Below are 18,742 nucleotides of genomic sequence, written 5' to 3'. Positions count from 1 at the left end.
AAGCCTTCCCAGTCCCCTTCTATAGTAAAATCACATTAATTCTTCTGAGTGGTATCTTAAAGTCAAACCAATTTGACTTACAAACCAAATTTTCCAAATCCATTTATTAGTTCTTACTCTTATTGTGCTGACAGGTGGCATCATTAATACTTTAACAAAACCACTTAAAATTAGCCAAATAACTAAGATAGTTACATGTACAAAAGATATACAAATTAAAACCATTTAAAAAGTAATAGATACCATAATTTGTACTTGACCATAACTATTCAGAATGATTGTAAAATTAAAACCTTACAAAAACTGTACACCATATACGTTGAGTGATTTACATCTTAGAAAATAAAGGCAGTCTTTCGCTGTTAGACATTTAGTGTCTCTGGTGGGTTGAGGAGAGAAACACCATGATACCTGTAAGTAGGAAAAAACAGTAAATGTTCATCAGGTAAGATCATGGAATGATACATCTAATTAGGAACTCAAAAATGCTATTTCTATTCTGAATTAATGGTTATTAAATCACTGGTCCACAAAGCATGCATGCATGCCCCATTCCTCTCCCCTCCTCTCCCTCAAATGGAGAACATAAAGCCTCTAACTACAACTTGCTCAAAACAGTTGGCTTGCCAAGAGGAGGCTGTGCCTCTTTTGAATCCTTTGATAAAATGTCAAGGATCTCAGAATCCTACAGTAGCCAGGAAAAGCAAGCTTCTTTAATACCTATTTATGTTAATTCTTACTTTGAACTTTTATACTTTTCTCTTATAGACTGTTGTGCATGCTGTGGTGCTCTGAGGTAGGTCTGGTGAAGGTCCATGAGACAAGGCTTAAGACTTTCCAAGGTATATCCAGTCTTTTGAACTAAAGATTCAGGCTGCAGAGAAAGGAGTAGAGAACCACTGAGTTTTGTTTTTAGCAACACTAAACACAATGAGTTAGTAGTTGGTATTAAGCTTGAATTTCATTAAATTTAGGACTAACACCTCCAACTAACCAATCTAGTGTTCTCAAGCTGTAAATCCATCTTTTATGCTGACTTTGATCAATTTTTATTACTTTACCTGTCAGTAGTAGGTCACATCTTCCAAATCCAAGCAATAACTAAGCTTTCTATGTAACAAACATATTACTAAACAGGTAAACTTTAAGCAGCTTAGATTTTTTTGAACTGTTTTTCCAGGTAGGTACCTCTAGACCACCAACACTTGTACAGTTATCTAACTTATCTGGCCTAAATATTCAAATTGCTAGGTAGACATGTGAAGCATGGCAATACATACCCAGCTCTGTCCTGTGACTGTGTAGAGTGCTAAATGAAAGGCTGCTGCAGCAATAACTGATGGGAGATACTTTAGGTAGGGGTCAGCATCGATCAGACTTAATTCTCCCAAAAACTGGAATGAAAAAGTAAATACACTTGATGATTACAAGAGCTCTAGAATTCAAACCTCAAATTTTTGCCTTCTGCCCTAACATTTTCCACTCTTTAAGACTGGCTCTATGGCAACCAAAGAAAAAACCTCCCATAGCCTTATCCATTATCTTAGTGTTTTTTGCTCCATTCTCATCCTGAACTTTTTCCTCTTTTAATAATTTTTAAAACAACTCTTCTGGCTACCATTTCCTAAGACTTCATCCTTATACCACTATACTCCTGGTACTTTCCCAATTCATGTTCTCTTTTGCCAATGGTAGGCTCTTTTTATGCGGCAACACTACTTTGTCCCTGAAATACTAAATCCCTTGACCAAAGCTATGTAATTAAACTATGTGACCTAAAAATCTTCATTCAACAAAATGAAAAGAACTTACCATTGCTAAACTTTCAACTTTGCAGTTGGCAGACTGCTGGTGCAGAAAGTATTGGGTAAGAAACTGATTTACTGTTGGTGCAGCTAGGTCAAAAGCAAGCACTTTCAAAACTAGGTGCTCCATTCTCAGGACCTGTTTCTTGGTATAGGTATCATCTGTAATGTACACAAACTCTGCTACTTCTGGGGGGTATATTTCTTCAAACTTTCTACAATGAAAAAAGTTTTGAGTAATCAGTTCTTCCAAAAAGAGAAGCAAGCTGTTTATCTAATTCTGAAATCCCTTTAGCAGAGCAAGCTGTTTATCTAATTCTGAAATCCCTTTAGCAGAATACATGGAATGAATCCAAAACCTATACTCCACCACAATGCCAGAATTCACCAAGTAACTAAAAATTTAGGAAATTCTTAGAAAAATAAACATTTTTAGTTTTTGAATTTAGTTTCCATGTCTTAATGGTGAGAAGATTTCATGCCAGAAAGTACTTTTTGATGGAAGGAACCACTTTTAAACTTGGTAATCTAGTCCTAGCATATTAAAATATAGCCCGTCTCCCATCTTCATTCAAGAAAATTCCCTGAAATCTAGATCTGGGAAAATTAATGTCCTAAATTAGTTTCTTACTCTGTTTCATACTGCTACCCCTTAAAGTAGTCACTCTCTGCCTTGTGTATATTAAAATGTCACAATGTTAAAAATCACAACTTCTTCCCTACACAAGAAGTTATCACTTTTAATCCAACAAACCAGGTTGGACTTACGAGGCCAAGAGCATAGCAGCAGTGCCCACAAGCTGAAGTTTTCCTCTCAACACAGACATCGATGAAAGGAACCTATCAATGTAGTTCACAGCCAAATGCAGGGTCTCATTCTGTAGTTTATATTCTTCTCCTACTTCAACTAACCAGTCCACAAGGATAGCCCTCATACTGTTAGTGATGTCTGGCTGTTTCTTCATGTAACCCACTTTAGGCTTACATTTAACCTGTTGAGAAAGTTACTTAGTATAATGTTAAAATTACAATTAGATTATTCTACCATTAACAAAGATGCTACATACCAGAAACCTAAATACAACAGAATAATCCACTAGCAGTTAAAAAACTTAAAATCATCCCCTTGGTTTCATTTTGCCACAATGAATAACAGTATAAAAACTGGATTCCAGAGCTGTTACCTCCATTTCCCTAAGGTATGTGTGAATGTCCTCATGGTAGTCTGGAACTTCATTGACACTCAATGGCTTTTCATCTTCTAATACAATTGATATGTCCATAGTATGTGGTGACTCTGGGAGGATATAAAAGTATGATTAAGTTCATAGTTTAATTTTCTAATTAACAGTCAAACTGATTGGCTTTGTAAGGCATCCCATTCAAAAGCATTTATTTCATCCAATTAAAAAGGGCTTCTCATGGCAAAGAAACAATATTTCACTCTGGTTTTAGTACCTCAGTCCACTTTTTTTTTAAGTATGTATTTATTCATGAGAGACAGAGAGAGGCAGAGACACAGGCAGAGGAAGAAGCAGGCTCCATGCAGGGAGCCTGACGCGCGACTCGATCCCGGGACTCCAGGATCACACCCTGGGCCCAAGGCTGGCGCTAAACCGCTGAGCCACCCAGGGATCCCCAGTCCACTTGGTTTTAATCAACAAGAGAAAATACTGCTAGGCCACTAAAAGAGTGTGCTTGAAAATGTATTATTATGTTTAAGTATCAATCATATTCCATGAGAGAAGAGCAAATGGCACAGTGATTCTGCAAAGACAGTTAAAATCCAAGTTTTGTGGTATTATGTAGTATTTACCTTAAGAGTGCTGACCCCAAAGTCTGACATATTCAAAGAACAATGTAGCAATAACTAAAAGCAGGGTTAATGTTAATTAAAATTAGGTTTGTTATGAGCAATTCAAACAAATTAACACTATAATCACCAAATGTTTCATGTTTTGTAATTTTAAATTACTTTTTGAGGCAAAGAATATCATTCATTACTCTTTTCAAGTTTCATTGTAAGGTTAAAGTTTGTTATAAATTTTCAAGAAAAATACAAAAATTACTTTATTTCCAAAGGATTTTCCTGCTATTCCCAGACCACTTCTCAGAACTAAAACCTAAATGAGATGAAACGAATGAATTATCCAGTGACTCAACAGACCTATCTATGTATGGTAAAGAAGTTGCACGCATAAACTGTTGGCAGAGCTTGCTTTATAGCAGCTACTTCATTTTATATGTGGTTAGCTGCAGTCATGATTCAACTCTTGCCTCACAGGAGGACAGTGTCCCTCTCTGGTATCAGACTGGATTTACAGAAAATTTTAAGCTGTAAGAGATGTTAGATATCACAATATTGAAAGCTGTATCCTATTCAAATACTCTCGTAAGTGGTATGTACACAGTGAGTTTATGAATACGGTTCAAATCTATTCTCCCAAGCAGGCAAATATTTCCAGGGTCAGATTAAAATAAGGGTTTGAGATCTAATTAAATTGATGTGATTGGCAGTAATATGGGAAGGAAGGAGCACCCAGTTAGGATTTATAGGTCACTAGGTCAATGTATGAGCTGTGAGATCGGAGATGAATCATACCCTTTCTAAACTTTGTTACATTACACCAAATTCATTATATAGTAAGGGTCAGGTAAAATAATGTCTTAAAATGAAACTATCATTAATCCATAATCACTTTAGGATTACATTGATTTGATACAGATGTTCTTTAAAACTTACCAAAACTACCATCCATTGGATAATCAAGAGGTACCAGTGGTTTTCTTGGTCCAGGTAGAGTAATAGCTGAATTAAAAGCCAGGACATTTTCATGTTCTGTTTTTTTAGATTCAGCTGGCCTCTTCTGAGTCTCTTCTTCTGTTTCATCCACATGAATGGTAAATGCAGGCTGTTTACTGTTTGCTTTCCAGGGAGGAATAGTGACTTGTTCATCATTTATAGGAAGATCCTTAAGAGGTGCAACCTAAAAAGAAATGAATAGCTAGCTTTGAGCCTATTAAATGGAGTTCTGCTTGCTTTCTTCCCCTTACGGTTCTCAGTTTCTGTTTTCACTCCCAAATACTCTAAGGAAATTAAACTATCTGGGACAAAATCCAGGCAGTAAAGTTTGAATAGCTGAAGAAAGGGATGTTCAAGTTCGTTAGCGGCATTTCTACATAAGTTATAGAATCACACTAAATGCATTTATGCAAAACTAATCAAGGCCACAAGAGGAGTGGGGTAGCAGGCTGAATGATGACAAGTTTAGGAGAGCCGGCAAAGAGGTGTTGGTTCACCGCTTTGGCCCCAGGGTGGAGCAACAGAGCAAATCCGGTAAAATGGCGGAATTTAGTAAAAGCAAATTATTTTTTATACTCTTTCCTAAAGTAAAGGTAATCTTAACCAAATGGCGAGCAGGAAGGGGGTCCAGATCCTAGGGCAGTGCCTGGGGTTTAAAGCGGCGAAGAAAGCGCGGACATACGTCGTGGTGCTCGGTCTGACCCTCATATTCTATCGGAAAATATACCAAATAAAGAGCAGACAGGGAGCAAAACACACAGCGCTGGCGAAGAGAGCTATGGGAAAGATTTACGTGGCATCCCCCGCGCCAGAACACTAGGCATCAAGGGGACTGCAGACCCAGGCCTCCCTTACAACAGCTCGGAAGATGCTTTCTCGCCACGCTCCCCGGCCTGCTCAAACCTCGTGCAAAACTCCCGCTCGGCCCTCCTCGCCTGCAGATATCGTTCATCTCTTTACCCGCCGTGTCTTGGGCCTCTGCTGCGGCGCTGGGACGCGCTGGTTCCCGGCCTTCAGGACCGCCAACCCGGCCCGGGTCCGGGGCTGCTGGGCGGGCGCCGCCTTCTCGGGGTTGATGTTCTCCTGGTCCTCTTGGAGCGCCGTATGCTGCAACGTTAGCAGCGACGAGCCCGCCTCGCGGGCCTCAGGCCCAGGCTCCGAGCTGCCCAACATCACTGCTCCCCGGGTCGCGGCGGGATCAGCCTGCGGCGCCAAGCAGCGTGTACTGCGTCCCGCCGACCCCGCCGAGAAACGCTCCAGCCGCAGCCGCCCGCGGCAGTCCGGGCCAGCCTGCTCGCTCGGGATCGCGCAGCTCCGAGGACGTTGCGAAAGGCTCAGGCAGGAACTGCCGGGCGTGGAGGGCTCAAGACGCCCCCGAGATGTAGCGAGCAGCCCGCCGGAGCGGCGGCTGTTCGTGCAGTTCAAGTATCCCGCGACTATTGAAATGGGCCAATGGGAAGGGCCGATGCCCCTGACGTCACTCAAGGCGACACGGTCGCAGACAAATGAAGGAAGCCGTGAAGGCCACGGAGCGGGGGCGGAGAAACGCCGAAAGGCGGCGGGAGGGAAAACGCCTGCGCCGGCCAAAGAGGCGGGGCCTGAACTTCTAGTGACTAAACTGGGCCACTTGGTGACCCGAGGGTGCTGGGCCGCGGCTGTCTCTAGGACCGACGGAGTCAAACCCCAGCAATTGTTAGTGGCCGCGCCTGCCTAACGCTGGCCGTGGGGCCCTCAGTTGGCTGGACTGACTGGTCTCCCAAGCTCGGATCCGACCCAGCCGCGAACCGGCCTGGTAGGCGGGCCCCGTGATGACACGTCTCTGATTCTCAGTGTTCTCATCTATTAATTGGGGGTAAAATGCTACATGTCGTATGGCTGTTGTGATTATGTAATGTGCGTAAATCATTAACATGCTTGCTTACTGATCCTCGAGTGTGGACTGTACTGTCATGTATCATTTAGGGGTTTCTTCAGTCATGCTTCCGAATTCACCTCATGAAGATGTGATTAGGTAGGTGCTACCTTAACTACTGTTGATACATATATATAAACAAATAGTAATGTACTGGAAGAAACTCAACTAGACAGTCACTAATTTTGATGCTTTTCCCAGCTGTGCCAGCCAACAAAAAGCACCCAGTGAAATTTCTAGTGACATAGATACAGAATTTTGTTCCATTTGGCAATGAAGGCTGTTTAAATAAAAACAACATGACCTTTTAAAATAAAACTCTCAGTGATATGTGCCTTTAACAAGTTCTCAGATTTAATAAACAAGGCTTGCATATATTAATATAATGGTAAAGAATTAAGAGACCTTGTTTTCTGACAAATTCATGAGGATGCCCTTCTTAAAAACATGATTATATAATCTTTACGCCATTTTAAAACAATCTTCAAACACAATATTCTCCTGAGTATGAAGAAACATGAATTAACATTAGTGAATAAAACTTCTGTAGCTTTAAAGTCTTATTTCCCTCTCTACATGATAAAACAAGTCAGTGGACACTAGTGCAGGAAAATCTAAGAGGCCATCACTATTTCTGCACTATTCACATGTAGTAGCCTTGTACAGTTCTACTGGTTATAGGACAGCAAGTGAAGATCCCTTCAATCTGTGCAGCTCTGCTCATTTCCCTGGCCAAAATTTATAGCACTGAGCATACTCAAGCTCACAAACTGAGCACGGGTCACAAAACATTACCTAGCAAGAGTGAAATCAGTTGCAAATTGGGGGATCCCTGGGTGGTTCAGTGGTTTAGCGCTGCCTTCCGGCCCAGAGTGTGATCCTGGAGACCAGGGATCCAGTCGCACATCAGGCTCCCTGCATGGAGCCTGCTTCTCCCTCTGCCTCTGCCTCTGCCTCTGCCTCTGCCTCTGTGTGTGTGTGTGTGTGTGTGTGTCTCATGAATAAATAAATAAAATCTTAAAAAAAAAAAAAGAAATCAGTTGCAAATCAATCTCAACTCCTAGAAAAAATAATTAGTAAGTTATTCTCACTGATTCACAATATATAACTGGTCCTTATATAGTAACCAGGACACAAACCAGGCACCAGAACTTGGAATCTGGTCCCAGCTTTACAAAATAACAGCAGCATGTCCTCTTCATCACTTAACCTCACAGAGAATCAGTTTTCTTATACGACTTGACAAAATAACAATAAATATATATTGTGAAGCTCAGATGAAGTACTATATGTAAATACTTTGAAAACTGTAAAGCAGCTTATATGTGGGTGTAGCTTGTTAAATATTTGAATTTATTTTCCAAATATTTCTCATTTAAAAGTTAAAACATCCACTTGCAAAAAGTTCATTGAAATTCCTTATAATCATTCCACTTGCTCCAAAATAAAAATTCTCTTTATTTTTAAAAAGTTCCATTTCTCAAAATAGAAGCATTAGTAAAGGAAGTCACATCTTAAATGTTTTTAGATTATATTAAAAAGCATTTGAAATACAAGTATGTACAGTTAGCTTGTGCCATAATTCTGTTTTAAAATATTTCGTTTAAAAAGACAACTTCTTTGGAACTTTACCTTGTGTACATTTCATGCAGCATCAAAGAAAGCAATCAATGCATTTTGGTCGTAACTGTCCAGAATCTCCAGTAAAAGAGGCACTCTGGTTTTTACATTGGTGCCTTTGAACTTGAACTTATCTATGAAAAGATCAGTGATCATGCCTATAAAGAAAAATGTTAATTTCTTGTCATTGATTAGTTCTAATTAACACAGTTCTTAATGAAAGTGATACCTGAGAATCTATTTCTAAGCACTCATTAACTGCATTTTTAAATATATACAAAACTAAAAGTATTGATATTTTTAAAAATATTTATTTGGGGGGATTTTAAGGCAAGTTTCAAAACAAATAATTTGGCTAGTAATCCTCTTATTAGTTAAAAGCTACTAAATTCAGAAAATTAACTGCTGACATGCTGTGAACTGCTATTGGTATATATGTAACATCACAAGTGGTTTTATTTTTCTTCCCAAGCTGACCATTTTGACAAAATGTAGACAGATTCTGTTTGTTTTTTTTTTTTTTAAGATTTTATTTTTATTTGAGAGGGAGCAAAAGAGAGCCTGAACAGGGTGAACGGGGAGGAACAGAAGGACAGGGATAAGCAGACTCCTCACTGAGCAGGGAGCCCCACTTGGGGCTCAATCCCAGGACTTCAGGATTATAACCTGAGATAAAGCAGATGCTTAACCAACTGAGCCACCCAGGTACCCCAACAGATCTTGTTCTTAACAGTTCTATTTGAATTAAAATATTCAATTAATATGATGAATATTCTTGGAATTTATCTAAGATGTGTTTCAGAATTTTTCATATTTTAGAAAGATAATAAAAGGAATACATCATATATGGCATAATATCCAAGGGAAATGAGCGGCAGCATCTGAGAACAAAACATAATAGTGGGACGCCTGAGTGGCTCAGCGGTTGAGCCTCTGCCTTTGGCTCAGGGCATGATCCTGGGATCCGGGTTTGAGTTCCACATTGGGCTCCCTAAGGGGAGCCTGCTTCTCCCTATGCTTATATCCCTGCCTCTCTCTGTGTGTTATTTATTTATTCTTTCATGAATAAATAAATAAATCTTTAAAAACCAAAAAAACACAATAGTGTTTTTGCGGCAAAATATATCGATAAATATTCATACTAAGTAGAATAAAAATGACTATAAATAACCTCAATTGTCAGTTTAAGTGAGGTTTTGTCATTAAATTATTAATTTAGATCAAGTCAAATTTGCTGCCAAATAATTTATAAAAGTTTTAGTTTTCAAAGCTTTCTAGATTTTGGAACTTGTGATAAGAGATGGTTTTGTACCACCCATCTTCTAAGTTATTGTAAGGATAAAAGATTATGTGTTTGCCATATAATCAATATTAAGATACTAGATTTTATTGTTATAGTTTGTGAGCAAGTCCCTGGGTATAAAATTCATTAGGCAGGCTCAAAGATCAGTGTGGATTGATGATACCAACTGACTCTACAGAAGATTTGGTATAGTACAAAAAGCAAGCATTTAGGGATGAGGAAATTATAATGCAGGCTGTGCTACTACCTATGTGACAACAAACTTTTTAGTCTCAGGTTTCAGTTTAAAAAAATGTGAAAAATAACGGTAACACCATCTACCTTGCAGAACTGTTGGAAGGATTAAATATCTGATTAATGAAGATATTGTAAAGAAACGTGCTCTGCACATAGATATTATATAAAGATCACAAAAAAAATGTTTTCCTTAAGCTGTTCTATCCTTTCTCTCTCTTCCTATATGTCTCTCTCTTGCTCTCGATGTTTTTCAAGACAATTTGTGAAACACCCAACTTGTCACCATCAAAGCAAAACAAGTTTTCAACTGTAAATTGACAGCACATATATATCCCTTACATTTTGTCTAAAAAATATTAAATGTTGCATTTTGATATTTCACATTATCATCATAACCTAAAAATTATTTGTGTGAAATACAGCCTACATTTTAATACTTCATAGGCTATATTCATTTCACACCAGATTTCTTCATATACAGATTAATTTACTGCATTACATGTATTTCACTTAACTTTTATTTTGTCAAGTAAAAATATTAATTAAAAAAATTTGACAAAATATTCAATGAAATAAATTCGTTGTCACTGGTTCATGATTTTTATAATCTTCACTTACCTTTCTGCCTAGCTTCTCTCACATGATCCTCCACAAATAGCCAGCAGAAAAGAAATATAGCAAGATTTTCTAGAATAGTCTACTAACCGTACAGTCTTTCAAGATGTGCAGGTTGCTTTTTGTATTCTTCCTGTAGGTGATCTGCTTCTTCTAGAATACAGCGATATTCCGGTATCAGAAAGTCTGTATTTCCCTCGTGAACCTGCAATTCCTTATTTAAAATAAAAAACAAAGGCCTTTAATGTTCAAAGTTAAATCCATGTAACTTTAAAGTCTATAATTTTAGAAATCCCATCACCATAAAGTAATGATCATGAGTCCATGTAAATGTATACTTACTTTTAAAGCATCAATTAATTGCACTTTCTTAGCCAAAAGCAACTGGTACTCCAGCTTTGGGTGGATTAGCTTTAAAGTGTGTTTGACGGATACTTCATTTATCTCTAGAAGAAGGTGAGCCAGGCACGATTAGCTAAGTCACTTTGATCAGAAACATTCTTATTGTAACAACAACGAAAAACCAATACCCCAGAAAGAATGATTTTTCTTCTTCTTTTTTTTTTTTTTTTTTTTTTTACCGTATGATATGTTGAGGTTAATTTTCCTTTTGGTAGCTTCTTTAGACAGCACATCTTTGAGGATGGATATAGTAGAAATGTTGTCAGATTTAAAAATTCCTTCTCCTTTTCTATAAAATTAATATATTTTTAAAAGAACAACTTTAGAAGAAAATAAATATAGTAAGTAGGTCCAGTAAATACAATACTTTATAACCAGTACTTGGTGTTTAGAATTCATTTGATTTTAGATTTCTTTATATACGTATCTCATTATTAATATAAAGCATACTTAAAATGTGTAATCTTTTACTGTTATACAAAGTTTTCATGTGTTTTCATGTGAACAAAATTGTGAAACTAAATAAAAGATGTTAGATATATGCCTCCCAAACATACGTCAATACATGTAAGTCATTAAAGCATCTTTTTTCTTTACTTTGACTAATAAAATTCCCAACAGCTAATTCTGTATGTATATGAAATGCACTTAGAATTGCTTATTACACATAAGTATATTTTTCTTCAACGTACTCACACAAATTACAACAGGACTACATTCTTCATTCTTAAAAGAAAGCTGATACTAAACATAAGAATAATAGCTCTGTTTTTCCATGCCCATCATCCATTGCCATTTCTTACAGACACAGGAGCCGTCATCTTCTTTACAGAACCACTTCTTTTTTCTCTAACCCTCCTCAATCCATATAGTTGACCCTCGAACAATGTGGGGGGTTCGGCTGCCAAACCCCTGCAGTCAAAACTCTGCATATAACTTCTGACTACCCATGGGATCCCTGGGTGGCGCAGCGGTTTGGCGCCTGCCTTTGGCCCAGGGCGCGATCCTGGAGACCCGGGATCGAATCCCACGTCAGGCTCCCGGTGCATGGAGCCTGCTTCTCCCTCTGCCTGTGTCTCTGCCTCTCTCTCTCTCACTGTGTGCCTATCATAAATAAATTAAAAATTAAAAAAAAAAAATTTAACTTCTGACTACCCAAAAACTTAACTAGCAATAGCCTACTGCTGACCAGAAGCCTTACCAATAATATAAACAGTCAATCAACACGTATCTTGTATGTCATATGTATTATATACTATATTCTTACAGTAAGTTAGAAAAAAGAAAATGTTAAGAAAATCATAAGAAAATACATTTACAGTACCATACTGTATTTATTAAAAAAACTGTATATAGGTGGTCTCTCACAGTTTAAACTTGTGTTGTTTAAGAGTCAACTATAGTTTCACTGGCACTGGCCTCAACCCTTTTTGTGAGACTTTAGGAGGAAGCATTTAGCAATTTGTCACTAAATGTGACATTCCTGACCACAATGGTTCATGGCTCTACAATGACACTCAATCCTGGGACTTTTATTGGAAACAGTGGGAAAGAAAGGCTCGATATTAGCTGAAAAGATAGAAAACTGGATAGAACTGCTGGTGGCCACAATGATACTTAATTGGAAAGCCAAAAAGAGACAAGAACAGAGCTGAGCAATGGAAAGGGATGGTCTTGATGACATCAGTTAAGCCAGTGACCCAGTTGTGCCTAAAGCAGATTACTATGGACTTTTAAGTTATATGAGCTTTTATTTGGTATGTTGGTCTACCTGTATTTGGTTCCTTTTTATGATAATCAAAAGTTTCCTAATCAATATATATACCATCTTTCATGTATGAAATGCTGTCTTTTTTTTTATTTTCACACACCCTAATAGTTTATATTAACTACCTGTAGACAAATGCTAATTCTTTTTTTTTCTAGGAAGATGACTCCTATATTATTTTGATTCCAATTATGTTTTAGAAATCATGATATTTTCACTAGTCTTTAATTTTAACTGATGATATTTAATATTAAACACATAGTACCTAGCACTGTGGCATGATTCACAAGATTTACATTCTTTAATCAATCATCACCACTCATTGAAGTGCTATTATTTCTATCCCTCAGAAAAGAAAACTGAAATCAGTGAAATAATCCAGATAGATCAAATAGCTGATAAGTCACAGAGTCATGATTCAAACCTAATGTCTGCCTCTAAAGCACACTTTCTCCATATTACATGTATTTTTAAGTACCCTAAAAATATTTGAGCACCACTATGTTCAAAGCCATGTAGTAGGTACTTGGAGGAAACATATAAAGATAATTAAGAAATTGACTATGCCCATAAGGAGCTTAAAGTCTAATTTGAATAATTTGAAGGAACAAGCTTACATAAAAATTACTATTTACTTCAAACAAATAACAATAAATACCTAAGACAGGTCATTTCACATTCCAAGATAGGAACAAAGGAGAAGCAAAATTTAGCCTCTACTGTATTCAGACAGAAATTATGGAAGCCTGTGGGAGATGAGTGAGTAGCGACATGAAGGAGCAGGAGTGCAATGAAGAGCTTAAGAGTGTAGAAGAATATGACCTCCAACTTTTAACATGATAGCTTCAAAAACCTAAGCTCTCAAGTTCTGAGCCATTTCCTATTTTTGCATAAACAAATTTAACCAGAATTTTTACTGGAATCAGGATAAATGTCTGAAACAATTTGGGAAGGACTGCCATGTTTACAATATCGTCATACGGATGACTATAGAATATATTACTACATTTAATCAAATCTTTTATGTCAATAAAATTTTAAAGTTTTCCTCATGTAAGTTCTGCATATTTCTAATGAATAGTTCTACAGATTTTACATGGATATTTTGTTACTGTTATTGTTATTCTGATAGTGTCTTTTAAAATAATTTATTTTCTAACTGGTTATTGTTGGGAACAGGAAAGGTATTGATCTTTCATATTCATCTGTATTCAATCATTTTTTTAAGCTCATTAATTCTACTTGTTTTTCAATAGATTCTCTTGAACAGTATAAGCTTTCAATCATATTATTTTCAAGTTATTCCTGCCTTAAAACAAATGAAAAATTAGAACTCCATTTATATAAAAATATTTGCAAGCCAGTAATAAGTTTTATTTACCTGTAGGTACTTTCAAGTTGGGTATCCAGGAAGGTGTTCTGAAAGTAAAATGTCACACATTCTCCTGCTGGAGGTTTTTCAGGAACTTCAGGTAGGCAAAAAACCACCCAGGAGTGAACTTCAGCAAAACTGAACTGGCCCGTTAAAGTCAGTGTATTCATAGGTCTGTAATTTAATAGTGGGGGTACAGATTTGTGTGTGGGAATATGTGAAGGTATTTATGTGCATAACACATGAACAAACAGAATTCTGCAATAGTGGTTCAACAAATAGAAAAATATCCATTTAATTTTCCTCAGATTAATAGTAATCATCAGATAAATAAAAATTCCAGTTTCATGAAAAAAATTATTTTTAATATTAAGTAAAATATTAGCTTTACAAATAAAATTCAGTTTATTCAGGTAGACTTCATTTTTTAAAAGTTCATCTATATAAACTACAAAATATACTTAAACAAGAATTTCCTGAAGGAAAGAATCAGCATAATGTGAAGGTGAAGAATTGGGCTTTCAAGTAAAATAGACATGGATTTGAAACCTTGCTCCATTATTTTCTAGCTGTTTACTAGCTGTGAGGCACTGGGCAAGTTAGAGAAAAATACCTGCTATCTTGCAGGGATATGGAATACAATACTTCTTATTTTGCAAAATCACACACATACATATGCACATGTACACAAAAGGTTGTAAAATAAATCAAATACATTTAAGATAAATAGATAATTGTGAACAGTTAAGAAAATGCAAGGAATTAAGGATTCAGAGGAATTTTAAGAAGACACAGAATTAAAGAATATAAGGACAAGATGGGACCTTTGAGAGCATCCAGATCAACCCTCTCATTTGCAGATAAGAAACCTAAACCCAGAGAGATTAAATGCTTTCCCCAAAGTCAAAAAGGAACATTAGATAAGATGTAAGATTATAATCTTGGTCTCTTGATTCCCAGTTTGCTGTTCTTTCCAGCACACCATGCATGCTACCTCCATTAACAACAAGTTAGACTTTAAAACAGGAAGAAAACCATAAAGAATCTATTCTCTTTAATGTTTTCTCAAAATCTTCACTAAGAATATTTCTCCTTATATCTTATTTAAAGTACATATCTTTAAAATTACCAACTGCAATATAAAAAACATGGGCTTTGGCCTCCAACCATAACTGTTTTCTGTAAACAAGTTAGTTAACTTTTCCAAGCCTCCATTTCTCATCTATAAAATGGAGACATTACTACCTGTCTTGCTTGCTGTCAGACTTATATTTAAGTCCATGGCGTCTCATCTTTAGGAAAGAAAATGAAAAACTACCAACAGAAGGATGCTTCACTTGAAATGGAATCCAGAAATAAGGGACTATCACAACCAATTGCTTTACCAGTATTCCCTGAGGTAAAATAGAAAATATAATGTTTGAGACTAATATAATAATGATAAAGGATAGCTGAAGGCAAGCAGGCAGGGACAAGCACCCCCACCCCCACCCCAAGGAGACTAAACCACACTTAAAAGGATTTTACACCTCCCTGGAAGGAGCCCTCCACCCTTTCCCACGTGACAGGGGACAAAAACTTGATTGGATGACAGGCACAGGGATGATTAATCAGATTAAAACAGCCCATAGAAACCCCCAGACTTAGAAACTCCATTGATAACCCTCTCAGGTTCCCTCCTTCTTTGGGAGCTTTGTATTATAGTTTTGCTATTGCTCAATAAGCTTGCTTTGCTACCCACCACTGTCTGGTCTATCTTTTCATTCTTTAAAATGGCATGACAAAGAATGGCAGGCACCCATGTAGAAAGAAATCCTGTAACAGTAAGAGCCTATTCAGAGAGAAACTGAAATGCTAAATCATATTTATTCATCATAGGTGTTTGGGAGAGAGAACTATTGTTCTGCTGATATCAGAATGGTAATATTTGAGAAAGACAGGAGAATTCACCTTAAATCAACCTTTAAAAGAAGACAAATCTTATATTAAAATTATGAATCCATAGTGTTTAAATATTTAATTTTTAAAATGTATAACTAGCTACCAGAATTTGTACTATAAAAGTGAAAAGTGTATTTGCATCATGTAATATCCTAAAAAATAAACTGCTTCTTCCTTTGACCTACCTGTCATGATCAATAAAGTGAGTTCTTTGATGGAGTGAAAGCGGTTTGATAAGGTACTGGTGCACCTGACAGGTTTTAGGTTGAATCCTTGGAGTCACATATGCTTGAAGTGTGCCATATTGGCCTTCAATTGAACGAATCTGATTTAACACAAAAGAGAAAAGAAAATTTTAAAAATCTAGCAACAAAACATAAATGTCATCTTTAAAATGTTCAACACAAGTAACCAAGTAATTAGACCTTAATCTCTTCTGTAATATTCTGAAGTAAATAATGACATTCTATTTAACAACTGCTTTTTATCTAGAGTAAAGGAAAATTTAAAAAAGATTTTGGCGGGCACCTGGGTGGCTTAGTGGCTGAGCGTCCACCTTTGGTTCAGGTCATGATCCCAGGGTCCTGGAATCGAGACCCACATCAGGCTCCTTGCAGGAAGCCTGCTTCTCCCTCTGCCTGTTTCTGCCTCTCTCTCTGTGTCTCTCATGAATAAATAAATAGGATCTTTAAAAAAATTTTAAAAAATAAAAAGATTTGGGTACTCAAAGGTAAACTTTATCTATAGAAGTTATCTCCATGACATACTTTTAGGTGATTTGTCTACATTTAGCAGTGCTATGCCATTCCAAAAAACATAGATTCTCACACACTACCCTATCACATCTAAAAACATAGGTGTATAATGTAATTTCATAAGATTCACATAAAAAGCGGTTAAAATTTAAACATTTTCATTGAGAGGATAAGTTTTTCAAATAATTAAAACTTAAATGGAATACTTCATTTTCTCGTTAAGTAAGGGTATCACAGCATAAAGCTATTATAAAAATCTGTTGACAGAGGGGCACTTGGGTGGCTCAGTAAGTTATGCGTCTGTCTTTGGCTCAAGGTCATCTCAGTCTTGGGGTTGAGCTCTGTGTTGGGCTCCCTGATCAGAGGAGAATCTGCTTCTTCCTCACTCTCTGCCCCTCACCACCACTCTACTCTCTCCCAAATAAATAAATAAAATCTTAAAAAAAAAAAAAGCTATTGACAGAAAAAAATCTAAGAACTTAATTCTTGATTTTCCATGAGAATAGAGAAATAAACACCATCTAATTATTACATATTTGAATTAGGAAATTCTTTTGAGATATTTTAAATGTACCTGGTTGGACATCCTGAGAATTCAAAAACACTTAACAGAAAATAATAATTCATAACTGTGAAGAACTAATTTTAGAGGGGTTGGAAAGCCGTCCGGCTTCTCCTTCCTGGCCCACTTTCTGATCCTCTCAGTTCAAATTCATGAGATGGACTGTAGTACCTCTTGTATTACCATGGTAGCTTCTCTAAGCTAGCTGATATTTTAATTCACACTTTTCCTAGCGTGTCGGGGGGTGGGGGCAGCAGAGAATCAATGTTTTACCTAAATGGGAAACATAAAAGTTTAAAGCAAGGTTTTATGTAAATGTTATACTGCAAATATTGCTCTAAATGGAAAGAGAGGAAAGATAAAAAGATAAAAGATACAAATACAGATAGGAAATAAAAAATATATCTGATACAGCCATATTTCAGGATTTGGTTCTAAAACATAGGCTTACACTGGCACATAATTGTTTCCACAATAAAAAGTCATACTGCCTTGATTATATAATAATTCACATTCACTATTAAAAATATAAGTAAAGAAAAATTATGATGAACATAGAAGTCACCTAAAATCCTCCCACCCAGAGATGATCATTACTGCTATATTGGTCATGCCTTCACACATTTCTCTATGCAGATGTATAAAAATAAAAGCGTAATTGCATAGGAATAAATTCTTTTTATATCAGACATCTTTGTTTTTATTTCTAATAATTACTTTTTTCCCTTATCTCTGAGTCTCCAATGCCACCCACTCCCATCCCACCCATGCTTTCCCCCTATTTCATAACCTGTTATATCAGACAGGTGTGTGTATTTTCATATCTTTCTTCATATTTATACCACCATAGGTAAAATGTATTTACATATACAGGGATTTCATTCACATTTTATTTTTCATGGAGTTTACTCCATGTTAATAGGAATAGATCAATGCATTCTTTATTGCACCTGTGTTACATTCCATGGAATGCATAAACAGCTATTTATTCAATCATTCAATTACTGAATGTCCACCTTGGTTCCATTGGGGCGGTTAATGAAATATACATCTCTGTGTATGATACTGTGATTTTGTTGCCATAAAATAGATTCTTCCAAATGGGACTTTGCCAGTTTTCCAAAGTAGTTATAACAATTTTTATTTCCTTCACCTATGGTTGAGAGTGTCCTTTTTCTCATCCCTGTCATCTGGTGATGTTCCCTTTTAAAATTTTTTGCCAGTCTCTTAGATAGCAAATGTTTTTTGTTTATTTTAATTTGAATTTCTCTAACAAATAATACGGTAGAACATCTTCTTTTAGTATTTGTTAGCTATTTTGACTCCCTTTTGTGGAAATCTTTTTTTTTTTAATAACAAGTTATACACAGTCTTTGTATTTTATTGATATTTACCCATTACCTACAAGACAACTAAATTTCCTTCTTTTTAAAAATAAAGTACTTAACTCATCTGAACTTATTTTTTAAATATGGCATTAAGATAAGAATCCACTTGATTTTATTCTGGATAGGTGCCAGTTGTGTCAACATCAATTTTTAAATAGAAATAGTAATTTAATAGAATTTTCCCTTACATAAAAATATCATACATTAAATTTCCATAAATGTATAGTGGGCTCTATTTCTATTATGTTGCTCTGCCTAT

General features: G+C 36.4%; 2 protein-coding genes and 1 long non-coding RNA gene across 6 annotated transcripts in view; 1 reads left to right on the top strand and 2 right to left on the bottom strand.

Moving 5' to 3' along the window:
- Positions 1-89: 89 nt before the first annotated feature.
- CCNA2 (cyclin A2) lies at positions 90-6,015 on the bottom strand. Its single transcript, XM_025420503.3, has 8 exons — positions 5,569-6,015; positions 4,549-4,792; positions 2,990-3,102; positions 2,574-2,797; positions 1,813-2,020; positions 1,281-1,394; positions 741-874; positions 90-411 (listed from the first exon to the last, which is right to left on the bottom strand). The coding sequence occupies exons 1-8, from the start codon at positions 5,779-5,781 to the stop codon at positions 363-365; spliced, it is 1,299 nt and encodes a 432-aa protein (XP_025276288.1). The 5' UTR covers positions 5,782-6,015; the 3' UTR covers positions 90-362.
- Positions 6,016-6,063: 48 nt separating this feature from the next.
- Positions 6,064-18,742, top strand: part of LOC112642739 (uncharacterized) — a 32,000-nt gene continuing 19,321 nt past the window's right edge. The window contains exons 1-3 of one of the 3 annotated variants that reach the window (XR_007403990.1): positions 6,064-6,400; positions 6,571-6,619; positions 13,853-13,937. This is a non-coding gene — a long non-coding RNA (uncharacterized LOC112642739). Of the gene's footprint in view, positions 6,401-6,466; positions 6,620-13,852; positions 13,938-18,742 lie in introns of those variants that run through there. The other 2 variants (XR_007403988.1, XR_007403989.1) reach the window with 2 other exon arrangements.
- BBS7 (Bardet-Biedl syndrome 7) overlaps positions 7,959-18,742 on the bottom strand; it is a 35,380-nt gene continuing 24,596 nt past the window's right edge. For both annotated transcript variants that reach the window (XM_025420499.3, XM_025420501.3), the window contains 6 exons: positions 15,964-16,103; positions 13,847-14,011; positions 10,877-10,986; positions 10,638-10,741; positions 10,386-10,509; positions 7,959-8,298 (listed from right to left, as the gene is read on the bottom strand). In XM_025420499.3, the coding sequence (XP_025276284.1) occupies positions 8,165-8,298; positions 10,386-10,509; positions 10,638-10,741; positions 10,877-10,986; positions 13,847-14,011; positions 15,964-16,103 (777 nt within the window). In that variant the 3' untranslated portion in view covers positions 7,959-8,164. The remainder of the gene's footprint in view (positions 8,299-10,385; positions 10,510-10,637; positions 10,742-10,876; positions 10,987-13,846; positions 14,012-15,963; positions 16,104-18,742) is intronic.

The sequence above is a fragment of the Canis lupus genome, chromosome 19, assembly GCF_003254725.2.
Source record: "Canis lupus dingo isolate Sandy chromosome 19, ASM325472v2, whole genome shotgun sequence".
Taxonomy (NCBI): Eukaryota; Metazoa; Chordata; class Mammalia; order Carnivora; family Canidae; genus Canis; species Canis lupus.
This window is presented reverse-complemented; position numbering and strand designations above follow the sequence as displayed.

Excerpts from the sequence above, each read along its gene's own strand:
- CCNA2 (XM_025420503.3), bottom strand. The coding sequence starts at position 5,781 with ATGTTGGGCAGCTCGGAGCCTGGGCCTGAGGCCCGCGAGGCGGGCTCG. Across the intron at positions 2,021-2,573 it reads GCTGCTATGCTCTTGGCCTC|AAAGTTTGAAGAAATATACC; the intron begins GTAAGTCCAACC and ends TTTTCATTGTAG. Across the intron at positions 1,395-1,812 it reads AAGTTGAAAGTTTAGCAATG|TTTTTGGGAGAATTAAGTCT; the intron begins GTAAGTTCTTTT and ends TTTTCATTCCAG.